Here is a 14,639-nt window from a genome sequence, read left to right on the forward strand (position 1 = left end):
TCTGAACATCCTTCATTCCAGTTCAGGGACCAAAGAGGAAAAAAGCCTTTAACTCCCCAGCTCCATTGAAGGACTTTAATGAGACCAGAGTAGTTGATCACTGTGATTAACCCTGTTGGGGATATTTTCCCAGCTTTTTGGGCAAGAAGATAAAGTCTGTTTTTAGATGATGAGGGAAGAACAGGGTAGTGCTCGGCTGCTCAGAGCATACAAATATAACTTGTATCTGTTCAACGTAATGTATCTCTCCCACCTGTGGTCACGCTTCCCCAATGACAGTGTGCCCCAAATCATATCTAGTCACTGCGTTCCTAGGCATTTGATGGTACCAGTGTTCTCAAAGTTCAGGAAAATTCTCTGGGTGATACTTATTTCTCTCCATCGAGCTCAAGTGTAGCTCCTGTGATCCCCAGGCCTTATAAGGCAAGTGACGATTTTAACCAATCCAGGCACAATCAATATATATTTGAAGCAAAAACAGCTTTATCAAAATAAAACTCGGCATTTAGGGCTTCCCTGGTGGTGCAGTGGTTGAGAGTCTGCCTGCTAATGCAGGGGACACGGGTCTGAGCCCTGGTCTGGGAGGATCCCACCTGCCGCGGAGCAACTAGGCCCGTGAGCCATGGCCGCTGAGCCTGCGCGTCTGGAGCCTGTGCTCCGCAACAAGAGAGGCCGCGACAGTGAGAGGCCGGCGCACCGCGATGGAGTGGCCCCCGCTTGCCACAACTAGAGAAAGCCCTCTCACAGAAATGAAGACGCAACATAGCAAAAATAAATAAACTCCTACCCGCAACATCTTCTTTAAGAAAAAAAAAAAAAAACAAGAAACTCGCCACTTAGTAAAGAGGAACCATCTTAGTCACTAGTTGAGAGCATCTATCATATCCAGTTGTCAGTGCTAGTAAACCTTCCTTCCCTGGAAGTGGCTTGCTTTCTTTTTTTTTTTTTTTTTTTGCGGTACACGGGCCTCTCACTGCTGTGGCCTCTCCCGTTGCGGAGCACAAGCTCCGGACGCGCAAGCTCAGCGGCGATGGCTCACGGGCCCAGCAGCTCCGCAGCATGTGGGATCTTCCTGGATCGGGGCACGAACCCGTGTCCTGTGCATCGGCAGGCGGACTCTCAGCCACTGCGCCACCAGGGAAGCCCCTGATTCTTCTTTCTTAATTGCTCCTTCTAGTTCACGAGTTCTATGTATTTTGACGTCTGACCCTTTTTTCTATTGCCAAGACCAGCCCTCGCAACTGCCCTGCTCACTCTTCACTCTGACTCGTATAATAATTATTTGCCAACAGTTTTCACCAATTGTTTTTTTTTTCCCTTCTCTAACTCATGTTCATTTCTGCTTAGTTTTAAAAGGATGAGCTGCAAAAGCACCTCTGTGTTCCTAAACCTTTAGTGCCCTCGTACATTTATTCACTCAGTTTTACGATGTGCCAAACATCATGCTGGTTATTGTAGATAAAATGATGCAGGATGCAGAGCAGTCCAGGCACCCATGGAGATTACAGTCTATCAGGAGAGAAAAAATTGACCCAATCTTAAGGACAGACTTGTTCAGTATTTCGAGCTCTGGTATTCAGAACTCTCTCCAACATATTTTCTGTCTTTCTCTTAATATTAAAAGCATTCATCTGACTTGTACAGCACATCTTTGTTTTGTTTTGTTTTTTAGACATACATTAAAAACCTGTATGTGGTGAGAGCCCAGTGGCTTTTAGTGGACTCTTCCACTGGACTCTGACTTTAGGCTTGGCACAAACTCTTTGTGTCACAATCTCATAGTCTTTAAATGGTAATAATAAAAAGAATTACTGACATATATTGAATATTTACATTAGTCCAGCAAAACCTAGTGGTTAAAAGCACAGACTGTCAGTCAGATTTCTGGGTCTGAGTCCTGGCTGTGACCTTTACATATCAGTGCCTCAGCATCTTCACCTGTAAAATGGGGAGAGTAATGTTGAGAATGATTAAGTAAGTTAATAAAGTAAAATCCATTAAAACATTACCTAGCACATCATTAGAGCCATAAAATCTTAGCAATTCAATGATCACTTTTCTAAGTAGGAAGGTACTATTATCCATATTTAACCAGTGAGAAAACTAAATATCTTGCCCAGGGCCACACAGTTAGTGGTAGAGTCTGAGCTCTGATCTAGACATTCTGGCTTCAGAGCAGATACTAGTAAATACTACTCTATGTAGCCTCCATTATAAGGTTACTGTAAGACTATAGTTAAATAATCAACATTTAACAAACTTTAAAACTATAATTCACTCTGAATATGATATGTAAGGTGTTATTATCCATACTATAATAAGATATGATTGAAGAAGACACTAATTTACTTCCTTTCCATACCTTGAAACCTTTTAGCTATACCAGTAATTATATTAATAAATATTTCCGTGTCATTGTATAATTTAAACAACGCTTTCACATACACAAATCCATGTAATTCCAACTATCACTCTTTGAGGTTGGCAAGGTCAGTATTATTTTCTCCATTTTAAAAATGTGAATGCTGAGGATCAGAAAAGTTAAGTAACTTGCTCAAGTATTCAAAGAGAGTAAATGAGAAAGTCTCTAACATAAGTCTGAAGCCCCAGATCTCATCCTTTGCTTCACTATAACGCCCTGCTGTTTTTTTAATGATTTCTTTCAACAGATGGAAAACTAATTTTTATAATATAGTTTATCATTATAAACATATATATATATATATATCATATACCCTTGTGTACAAAGGCATAACTATTTGATCTAATATTCTTTCCTTTCTCTTTTTAAAGATTGTGATTGCTAGCATTATGTGCAGTTACAACAAAAATGACTGGATGGAACTCTCCAGAAAGGCTGAGGTAATGATTTCTTTCTAGTATATTTATTTTATTTCTTCTCTTCTATTTTTATTAGTTTTAAATAAAGAGCTGTCATGAAAAATAACCCAGGAGAAGTAGAATTGAATGGAAAATAGTAACTTAAAACATTTCTATTATAATTTGTTTACCCTATGTTTTCATTAAAATGATGGAAATGTAAATTTAAAAGGAATCTATTCTATAAAAGTGGTCCCTTGGATTTCACACACTGCCTAAAAATCCTTTATTCTTTGAATCCATATGCTCTTTATTTGCATATTAAGCAAACTGTATATTATGATGGATGCCATGATAAAATTTAATTCTACCTTTGAGAGTCTAACTTGATCTTACCTTGCCTTTAGGCAAACTAGTTTGACAGCGAGAAAAGAAATTTTGAATATAAAACTCTTGAATATTTAAAATATAAAAGGTTCATTTAATACTATTCTAGTTTGAATACAGACATGCATAAAATGGTAGGACAGAATGCTCCTGAGTGGAACACTAGTCAGCAGGTTTTCTATAATATAAATTGAAGCTTGCACAAATGCAAACAACTAACCATGTGCCTCAAATTTGTATTTCAAGTGGAAAAATACATACCTAAAATTGTATACTTATGTCCATCATGTTGTCATGAAAAATACTGTAGACAGCTTGAGCTGGGGTTTCTTGAAAACCTCTCAGAAATATAGAAGACTAAATCTAACAATACTTATGAACTAAGGACTCTACATTATAAAATGTTATAAAGCTTTCTATAGTGTTCAGAAATATTGATTGTATATTTTATTTGGATATCTTAAACCTGCGAGGACAAAAATTATTTCTGGGACTTAGGGGGGTGAAATTAACATGATCAGTAATTGGCTTTATGATCTTTGTAGCTGGGTCCATTTCATACATGTATTTGCCTAATTGACCATGAAATCTTCCACAGAGCCCATGTTTGGCATAAGTTTTGCCAATTTAAAGCTTGACTATGATGAATGGCTTTATCACGCTACTAGCTTCTCTGCCTTCTGTAGAATAAAATACTTAAAGAATTTTCTTCAATAATGAGCATTAATTTTTAAATAAGCAAATTTTAGTTTTGAAAAGTCAAAAGCCTTTATACATGTAACCAACTTAAAGATATTTTTCATATTTCTCACATTCTATACCTATTTCTTAAATTGTAGTTTAAAGCTACAATTTGATATCTAGGTTCTTATAGCAATCAATCAATCAATAAAAGTAAAAGGGGAAGTAAGGAGGAAAAAAAAAGGAAAACATTAAAAAAAGAAAAAGATATGCCTTCCATTCAGTCAAAACAGTCTGTGGGATCTCTCCACAGGAAAGCAATATACATATCAAGAAGTTCAATCCATAGATGGTGTCAATTAAAAAAAAAACACTTCCCTCTAATCTTAAAATATGGACCAACTCAGGGTATAGCACATGAAGGAACTATCCCCAGGTCTTCACATCCCCCTGGAGGGCAGCAATAGGCAGCATGATTCCATCACAGCTTATATGGGGGACACCCAGTAAAGCTTTGTAGAGTCAGTATTTGGTTTTGTTTCTATGAACACATACTTCAAAACAGATTAAAACAGATTTTCTTACAATGGAAGAGCCCACATTAAAACAAATCAACAAAAACAGAGTGTTCAAGCCAAAGTTACTATACCACTTAGAATGTACATTTCTTTCGGGGTGGTGATAATGAGGGGTAAGAAATCTGAGATAACACACCAGCTGTTGTAGCGAGCCACTGCTTTTAAGTTCGGCAAATCACTTAATGTGGTGATGGGTATACTTTAAATTCATGCATTTCCTCTCCTTAGAGTAGATTAATTCTTGAATTACGCAGTAGGGAATTGAGGAAATCTGCTCTTTACTGTTATATCTGAAAACAGAAATGCACATGTGTAACAGCAGAGCAGATCCAGTTGCATAAGAACATGAAAAAATAGAGACAGAAACTCTGTATCAGAATGAAAATTTGCACAAGAAGGGATCATTATTAGTTGTTTCACCAGAGGATACCATTTTATTTCACTATTTTGAATAAACATTTAAGACCACGTGGGTGGTTAAAAAAATAAAGAACCTAGTACATTCTTAAAATATAGTAAATTCTACTAAATGCTGTTTTTAAAAGTTAATGCACATACAGTATATCTTTTTTGTCACATGCATATTCTTGGAAATAGAACCATGTTGAACCAAACCTTCCTTTTCACTCTAACCCTAGAATACCCACACTTTTAATGTCTTCTTTTATGCATTCCTCAACCTGGTTTTCATTTGTCTTGTCTCATGAACACCATAAAACAGAAGCAGCCTCTGGAAAAGTTTTTACAGCTTGGTGTCAAATCAGTAGCATGGTTAGGCTCTGCTCAATTTTTTTTGGTTCAGTTATCTGATCACACACTATCCTACTTTTCTGGGACATTGATAACCTATTCCAATTCCATGCAAGGAAGATCCATGAAGCACCTACTATGTGCAGAGTCCCTGGCCAGCCAAAACAAAGGTGAATAAGGTAGAGCCTCAGCTGTGTAGATATTCACAGTTTAAATGTGTATACCAAATTGAACCATACACAATAGTAGGTCTTGAATAGATCTTGAACTCATTTGAATAGATTTTTGAACCCATTTCTTTCTTAATGCGTGTTAACTTAGAAAACAGAACCTGAGTCAAAATTAATGTGAAGATGCTTCATTGAAGGATTCAATTCCAGAGCAGTAAGAGTGAGGGCGGGGAAAGGCAATAGGAGGAAGGGAAAGCAGAGAGAGCATGGTGCATTCCAGAGCTGGCTGCCACTTCCCAAGGAGATGGAGCCAATCGCTTAGTCGTGTGGGACCGGGAGGGCTGTATGGAATTGTCCTACCTCGCAGCAGTTTACAGGAGAAGAAGGGGGAGGGAGCTATCTACCGGTTCCTTCCTGTCTCCTGTCTCTCATTGGTAAAATTTTACACTACAACAGTTTACTTTCTTCTGCACTTTTGTGTTATGTGTCCTGCCCCCTTTAGGTAGCTGCTAGGGAAGTCAAATCCCACAGCATATTGAGGGCACTGGCCCTCCTGGAGCTCCCACTTTGACAGGTACAGTGGAGGCTGTGACAGAGCCCCGCTCTCATCCTGAGGGAGCTGTGAGAGCTGGCAATGATGGGTGATGTAGGATAGCACTTTTTAAGCTAGTGGTAAAAGCTTGAGTGGCAATGAGGGCCATCAGATTTGAGGAGACATATAAATTAGGTGTGGCTCAATAAACAATGCTACCATCCTAATCTAAGTTTATCTCAGGATGCCCCACTAATCTCTCCCTCAATCAATCCACAGTCTTCCCACTACCTTTCTTAAGATGCAAAACTCCTGACTTGACCTACATGGTATGGTACCTTGACACTTCCCCAGTGTCACCTTGGATATGTTCTTTACATTCCAGTCCCCGATGGCCTTCTTTCACTCCTCCAATACATTTACACCTCAGAGCCTTTGCTGTTCCCCTGGCCTGGAATATTCCCTCTTCCTCCACTCTGAGCTCCCTAACCAGTAGGTTAACCCCCTGTCCTACTCCTTCTAAGATCCTGTCCTCAAAAACTGGTTTACCATAAAGCTAATGAAGGTTAAGTTTCAGAGCTCTGACTTGTACAAGCTACTTCCAAGTGCCTGTACTAATTTTCTCTTTGTCATTTTAAAATTACTTTTCATTTTTAAAGAAGTTTCCCCAAATCGTACAAACTTCAGGCTCCACCAAATCTGGGTCTACCTTTGCTTGTACCTTTTTTCTGCAGAATTTAATAAAATGGTGATAAACAGTGGTGTCATCAGCCCTGTAACCTATCTTCCTTATGACAAAGCAAACTCTGGCAGGGGGGTAGAGACCCCCATCTGGTTCACTGTTTAATTCCCATTTCCAAACATATAGCTTTGTCAGCCAACGGATAGTCCTCAGATATTTGTTGAGTGAAGCAAAATAGAGGCACAGAGCTGGCATACTGGCATGTGACGAACAAAAAGGAAGCAATTATACAATAAATGGGAAGAGTGCACTTTATTGGGCACCAATGAACTCGAGGTGATTAAGATCCAAAGTTGAAGATTTTAAGTCAGGGACTTGATGAGGGATTGCCAAGGGTCTGGCTGTAACTGGTAGGGTGAGGCAAGGAAGGCCCAGCTGAGAGGCATAGATGTCAAACCAGGTGGCCACACTATTCCTAGCAGAGAGTCCAAGTAAACCACCTTGAAGCCAGGTTCTTGTCATTTTTGACCTGGGTCTGGGCTAGCAGTATTTCATAAAATTAAATAGATGTTGAAGTTAGGAAATCTCAAATAGACTGAGGTAAAAAGAGAGGCGCATTACAGAAATATGTAGGACCAGTTGGATATAAGTCCCTGAACACTAACAGTAAGCAGGACAGAATGGAATCAGGGAAGATAGACACCTAGTTGGAGACAAGAGATAGTCACAGACTTTGTGCCCAGTGGGTCCCAAGCCAGTTCAGTGTTTACCTGTGCCACGTCCACTTCAAAGTGGTTTAAGATCCCAGAAAACTTGTGTCCCCAGTTTTGGATAGTTGAGACTAGTTGGCACTGTTGCTACTTAGAAAGTTGGCAGTGGACCTCGTGTATTCTTTTAACAGAAGAAATTAAGAGAGAATCCAAAAAGTGTAGCTTCATGCCTCTCCACTCTGCTTGGGCTCTGTTGTCCTTTGCCTGTTCCCCTGATCCATGGAAGATTTCCCTTCCCACTAGGACTCTGATGCACGACACCAAGCCACCCTCCACATGTCTGTCCTTCTCACTGTGCTTGGGCTCTGACATCCCACACTGGACCCTCATGGCTCTTCCTTAGATCTTCCTAGTCACCTACCTTGCTCTACCCCAACCAATGACTTTATAACTACATTGATCGGGAAGGAAGGGAGAGGTAAGGAAAGGAGAAGGGAAAGAGCTGTGTACCCGATTTTGCTGTATATATTATACAAGGGTTTGTGGTTTTGCTTCCCTAGTTTCTCTGAGAGTTTTTATAAAATGATTCATAAAATTTTAGAAATCACACTACTACCACTACTCTGAGGATTCCTTAGAATAGCTTTCTTTTTTCCCCCTGAAGTATGGATAGCTACTCTAAATTTTTTTCAGATCAAAGCTGAGGAAGGGCAAGTTGGAGATTCTAATTGGATGGATGGATGGATGGACTAAGAGACAGGTAGATAGATAGCAATTGTTTACACTCACATAGTATTTAATGTAGTCCAGGCACTTTTCTAAGTCATTCACTTTGATTAAAAGCAACCTTACGAGTTACTTTCATTGTTTTCCACCTTTTAGAAGTGAGGAAACTGAGGCCAAAAGTTGTTAAATAATATGCCCAAACTCACACAGCTAGGATGTGGTAAAAGTGGGATTCAAACCCATGAACTCTGGCTCCATAGTCCACACTATTAACATATTCTACTTCATGCCGACAGATGGGTGATAGATAATATATGAAATTAGAAACAGCAAATTTTCTGTCACTGCCTTCACTAGATTACGTTATTGTATAATCATTTAGGTGAGGCAGAATAAACTCTGGGCTAAGTGACTAAACTAAAAAGCTTGTGACTAACAAGAGTAAGAATGCATGCCCAGTTTCAGTGAATTTAACATTTCATGCGAATTCAGCAATTAAGGCTTTTTGAATGCATATAGTTGCTTGGAAATAGAATTAACTACATTTTAAGGTGGTGTACCCTATGACAGAAATATTCAAGCAGAGGCCAATTGAATATTCCCCATCTCTTGGTGTTACCTTGAGCAGGACTATCTGTTTTTGAAGCCTAGATGCTCATTTCAAAGGTCTTTCCAGGTGTGTTTGGTGAGTCAGTGTTTGTATACGTGTATAACACTGGGGACATTTTTAACAATTAGACACTGAACAGACTTTAAATTGGATAAGTGGTTTTACAAGATTTTAATATTTATTTAAAGTTTAGAAGCTTTAAGGATGTCGAGTTGTCATGTTTTGTTAACACACTGAAACAACTCCAGCCATGGAATAAGTGATTTCTAATCAGTTATGATAGTGACTAAGAATACAGGCTCTGGACTCAGAATGCTTGGGTTCAAGACCCTGCTCTCATTTACAAGCTATAGAACAAAAAGTGAGTCACTTGAACTCTTTGTATTTTGGTTTTATCACTTGCAAAATGGGGATAATGGTATATCCCATTACAAAGAGCCTAGTAAAATGTCTGACGTATTGTAAGTACTCAGTAAATGTTAGCTATTATTGTCTACTATGATAGCTAATTGTAAACTTGCACTTACAATTTAGGAAATGTGTATAATGTAAATATGTATACGAATGGTACCTAAAACTTATTCCAAAATGTTGTTGAATTGATCTACTATTAATTGCTGCAATTCAACTAGCAGTCTAAAAGAAATAAAGAAGTCTAAAAGAAGTATTTGAAATAACTAAGAAATAATAAGAAAAGCGCAGTATTGTATATAATTACAACGTACTATGTTTTAATTAAGCTGGAAATTCCCACATGACATGGTTTTGAGATAAGTCATATTATCTCCGGTTTACACTAAAATAGATGGAAACAAAGAAAGTTAACTGACTTGCCCAAATTCCTTAGCAGCTCTAGAATTAGAGTTCAAGAGTTTAGCAGTTTGTGCTTTGTCCAAGCTTACCACCAAACCAGCAGGAAAAAATGTAGCATGATTCATGGTAATTTTCAAATAACATGAAGCATTTTAAAATTGAATGAAAGAAGCAAAAACCATAATAAAACCATGTTAGAAAATAGGCTGAATGAGCAAATGAATTTTCACAAATGTACAGAAGAAAAAGCAGACTCACTAATGAATAAAGGTGGATAAGACGTCAACCAAGAAAGAACTAACTAGAATTTTTTATGTTTGTTGAGGTCCTATTTAAAATTCATGAAACAGGAAAAAATAGGCTAAAATCTTGATTGATTAGGAAGAAAAGAGAGACTTGAAGAGACTCTGTTGGCCTAAAGAAAGGTTTGGTACACCTAGAAAATAATGAAGTTTTCTTTAAGTCTTTGTGTGATGCTATAGACATGTTATAATATTATGGGAACTGATTCAAGCTTCTGGTTTACCTTACTTAAAAGGAAATTGTGGCATTGGAAGAGTTCCAGAAGTTAGGTAAAAGAATTGTTTAGTTTATCCTCCATTCCTCAAATTAAAAAGCGTTCTATTTGTTCTTAGAGTTTTTACAGAAGACTTCTCAAAAATTCTGTGTTTCTCCAATTACTATAAGAATGCTTAGCATGAAATATTTTTTTTCATTTTTAAGACCCATTTGTATACTAATGAATTAATGAGTTAAATAAGAAAGATTCCCGTTTAATTATTAAAGTAAGACAAAATTATCTGTACTTCATGTTTCTTAGCATGGACTTTTAAGAAATACAATAAAATTGATTATCAGTTAAAAAACATGAGAGAAAAAAAAAAAAACATGAGAGAAATAGGAGAGAGAGATTAAGAGGTACAGACTTCTAATTACAAAATAAATGGGTCATGGGTATGAAATGTACAGTATGATAAATATAGTCAGTAGTAGTGTAATATCTTTATATGGTGACAGATGGTGACTAGACTTACCATGGTGATCATTTTGTAATGTATAGAAATGTATAGAAATATTGAATCACTATGTTGTGCACTAGGAATTAACACAGTGTTGTAGGTCAATTATACTTCAAAAATAAACAAACAAACAAACTCGTAGAAAAAGAGATCAGATTTATGGTTATCAGAGTCAGGGTGTGTTGGGTGAAGGCAGTCAAAAGGCATAAACTTCTGGTTATAAGATATACAAGTATTAGGGATGTAGCGTACAACTTGACTAATATAATTATCACTGCTGTATGTCATATGTAAAGTTGTTAAGAGAGTAAACCCTAAGAGTTCTCATCACAAGGGCTGTTTTTCTTTTTCTTTTATTTGGTATCTATATGAGATAATGGATGTTCTCTACACTTCTTGTGGTAATCATTTCGTTATGCATGTGAGTCAAATCATTATGCTGCACACTTAAACTTATTTAGTGCTATATGTCAGTTATATCTCAATGAAACTGGAAGAAAAAAATGAAAAGTATAAAGAGCAAAACCAAGAAGAAAAAGCAGCCCGATGCATGTGTTATATGTATGTTTTACTTTTTTATATACATAGAAAAAGTAGAAAATTACACATTAAATTGTTAACATTGATTACTTTAGAGGTAGGAAATTGAAGGAGAGAAGAGAAAGACTATTTATATTTTTCTATACTTTGGTTTAATTTGAACTGTTACCAAAATTTTATTTTACTTTTAAATTTATTTAAAGCAACATAGAACATAATGAATGGTGTTCCAGTTTGGGGAATTAACATGCTTGAATGCTCTGAAGCATATGAAAGCAGTATTAATGAGTAATAAAAGTTAATTGATAAAAGAGGAACATTTAAAATTTTACTCAAATCATTCCAGCTAGCCTACTACATTTTTCTTTGCACTGCTACCTCCAGTACCAATTATCCAGAATTAGTAAGATTTGTTTCTATGAAAATAGAAGCTGTGTAGGGCAGAATCAATGTGCTGTCAAACAGACCTGAGTTAAAATCTCTGCTGTGACATTTGATAACCAGGTTTGTCATTTAATTCCCTTGAGCTTCAGTCTCCTCATCTGTAAAATTGGTACCCTAATAGTCCAAGGATTATGAGAGTCAGAGATAGCAAATATAACTCACATAGTGCAGTGAGTGTCATCTTATAAGCACTCAATAAACATTTGCTGTTGTTATTATTATCGCTGCCATACACACTCTCATTTGAGAGAGTCAGAATTTACCTCACAAGGTAGCCGTGGTGCAGAAAGCAGAGTAGTTGAGATTTGGCAAATGTGACCTATGTTGAGTTATCAATGGTGAAACCTATCAGTACACGAATAAAGCTTTGCCTTTACTTTCATTTTCCTTCCACATCTTAAAGGCTTCTGGAGCAGATGCCCTGGAGTTAAATTTATCGTGTCCACATGGCATGGGAGAAAGAGGAATGGGCCTGGCTTGCGGGCAGGTAAGGACCTCAACAGCTGCCATTATGTATGTCTGTGTGACAGAACAGGCCCTGTACGGATAGTTACTATACCTTAGGCAGGAAGATGGGAGGATCAGATGAGTGGCTTGAGACTTCCAGGTCTGCATTGTTTAAATATTTAGTGCTTAAAAAGTGGAAAATGAGAGAAGTTGAAATTACAGCAACTGTTTAGGTTTATTGAGGAAAATATCACATTATGTGCTTGACAGGAGGTAATATTATAACAAATAGTTTTTAAAAGCGCTGAAGCAGAATTAGCTGATTTCAAATGCAATGTTCTTTATTCATTCCTGATGCTGATCCAGTTTCCCTGGAGCAATATACTGTACAAAATGCATTGTTCGTAGTGATTTTGTAGTAAATGGGGCACAGCACAAATTGCATTTTACATTTTTTAGCATATGATCATTATTCCCTAACTGTGTTTTGGGAGTTGCAAGAAGACTTTGATGCTATTTTTATTTTTGGATACAATAAATGGAAACTTCATGCTAAAGTACTTTCAAAAACCTAATGAATAAAATGTGGAAATATATGTTAATATGTAGAAAATATTGCATCTTTGTGTAACTAGATACAGTGTTATACGTTAAGGAACAATGTAAAAGCTTAATGCTAAAAAGGTGAGTATTTTGCATCTAATTTAGCTTTTAAACCCAGAGGGAAATGATGTGAATTAAATAATACAAAATGTTGTAATTTATGACAAATTTCCTAGTCCTAGAAAGTTTAGTTTTATTTCCACATCTGACACAGGGCCTTGTACATAGTAGGTGCTCAATTCTTCAATTCTTTTTTTCTTCAAGTCATAGAATTATTTGAATTAAACTCAGAGGCCAGAGGCCCTTAACTTGGGCAGAAATTTCTGCTTATTCAAATGAACATAGGTTGCTCTTTTCATATTAGCATTCAGGGAGGATTTTAAAGTACCTTGTAAATATTTAATTAACATTCAGAATAGATTTGTGACTTAGGAAGAAACCATTCTTTTATGGCAGCAGGAAAGGATGGTCTAGTCAAATGTTGCTCAAGTACATTCTCTGTTCCACTCACAACAGATTATCCAGAAGTGTGGTAATAGAACGAGCCTCAGAATTACCTGTAGAGGAAAAATACCATTGTATTAAATCATAACTTTTATAAGTCATATGATTAGGCAACTGTCAGTGTGTCAAGATGTGTAACTTCTTTAAAATGAGGAAGGTTCCTAAAAGGACACCTGCAGCAGGGCCTGAGGGAGTCAAGTTTCTCTCTTTACCCCTTTCCCAGTGTCTGAAACTTAGAACCAAAATATCTTTCAGTTACATGGATTAAAACAGCTATGGAAAATTTAAATCTATTGACTAATTTTTAAAAGAAAGATGTATTTTAATATATATTCCTTGCCACAAATATGACAATTATTTTGAAAATGTTGCCCAGCTTTGAGTTTATTTTTTAGAGTAGACTTCTGCTCTGGGAACACCTCTAAACTTACCCAGCTGTTAAGTATCCTAGGTGTATCCTCTCCAGAAAGTTATTTAGCCACACAGATTTTCTCGCAGCCTTTGGCTGAATGAAGATGCAAGTGCTAAAATTTTGCAGTCATGGAAAATTTGAACTCATGGAAAACATGTGTTCCAAAAACCATTATATCTTAGACTGAAGGAAACTTAGAACCATTTCCATTTCACTTGTTAGTTATAATCTCTAAAACTATAACCAATTCTTTCTATTAGCCAAGTTTAGAAATTTTCTTTTGAATTATATCCTCAAATTATATAATAGGAAAATAAAGCTAATTTAATCATTTTGCTCCAACATAATTTAAATGATTACTCTGCCTCGGGACACATGAATGTTCAATATTTTAAATAGCAAGAAGGAAGAATATTAGTGCATTGAAAAAAAAAATCTTTACTATAACTCTGAATTTTTAGAGTGGGCACAAAAACATCTGGGGCTTATTCATCTTTTCTTTCATTTCCTTTTTTCCTTTCTCTGTCTCCTGTTCCCACTGGCTCTTCTTCCCTCCCTAAGGTTCATAGTTTTAAACACTTGCCAGTTGGTGGGATGGGGAATTTGTACTCGGTGTAGGGGGACTGAGGAGCCATTCCAATTCATTTTTCCCATCACAGTGTGATCCTGAATCCCATCTGCTGAAAGCTCCCTTTGTGCCAAGCACAGACCTGTGTGTATCGCCAGAGCCTGATAAATGTTTGCTTCATGAATGAAACAAACTGACCTTAATTCCATGGCTAGAATATTTATCCATTGGAAACACTCTCTTGTACTGTCCACATTTCTGGTGTTTCTAGAAACAATAGTGATTTTAGCTCAAGATGAGGCAAGGTATCATAATACAGTACATTTTCCTCTCTAAACATCTGTTTTATTCTCCTTTATCTCAAATATTTTCTTGCAAATATCAAATAAGTGAAAAGTACTGCCTTTGTACCTAAGTGCTTTTAAATTAGCTGTGTATATTTAAACATATACATATATATTTAAACTCTTTATGTTTCCATAACTGACTAAAAATTGTGAAATATATGAATAGAAAAGGTTCTAACCTTTACAGCACAGAGACATCATATATATTTATGGAATTTATAGAAATAAATAATATCTCAAGCCGACCTTGGGAATTTGAATTGTATATTCCCTGAATGGTGAAACTTCATATAAAA

At 36.6% G+C, this 14,639-nt stretch overlaps 1 protein-coding gene across 2 annotated transcripts in view; it reads left to right on the forward strand.

Moving 5' to 3' along the window:
• DPYD (dihydropyrimidine dehydrogenase) overlaps positions 1 to 14,639 on the forward strand; it is an 810,282-nt gene that overhangs the window by 512,661 nt on the left and 282,982 nt on the right. For both annotated transcript variants that reach the window (XM_060139525.1, XM_060139524.1), the window contains exons 15-16: positions 2,794 to 2,862; positions 11,866 to 11,949. In XM_060139525.1, coding sequence (XP_059995508.1) covers positions 2,794 to 2,862; positions 11,866 to 11,949 — 153 coding nt within the window. The remainder of the gene's footprint in view (positions 1 to 2,793; positions 2,863 to 11,865; positions 11,950 to 14,639) is intronic.

This window comes from Lagenorhynchus albirostris, chromosome 2 (genome assembly GCF_949774975.1).
Source record: "Lagenorhynchus albirostris chromosome 2, mLagAlb1.1, whole genome shotgun sequence".
NCBI lineage: Eukaryota > Metazoa > Chordata > Mammalia > Artiodactyla > Delphinidae > Lagenorhynchus > Lagenorhynchus albirostris.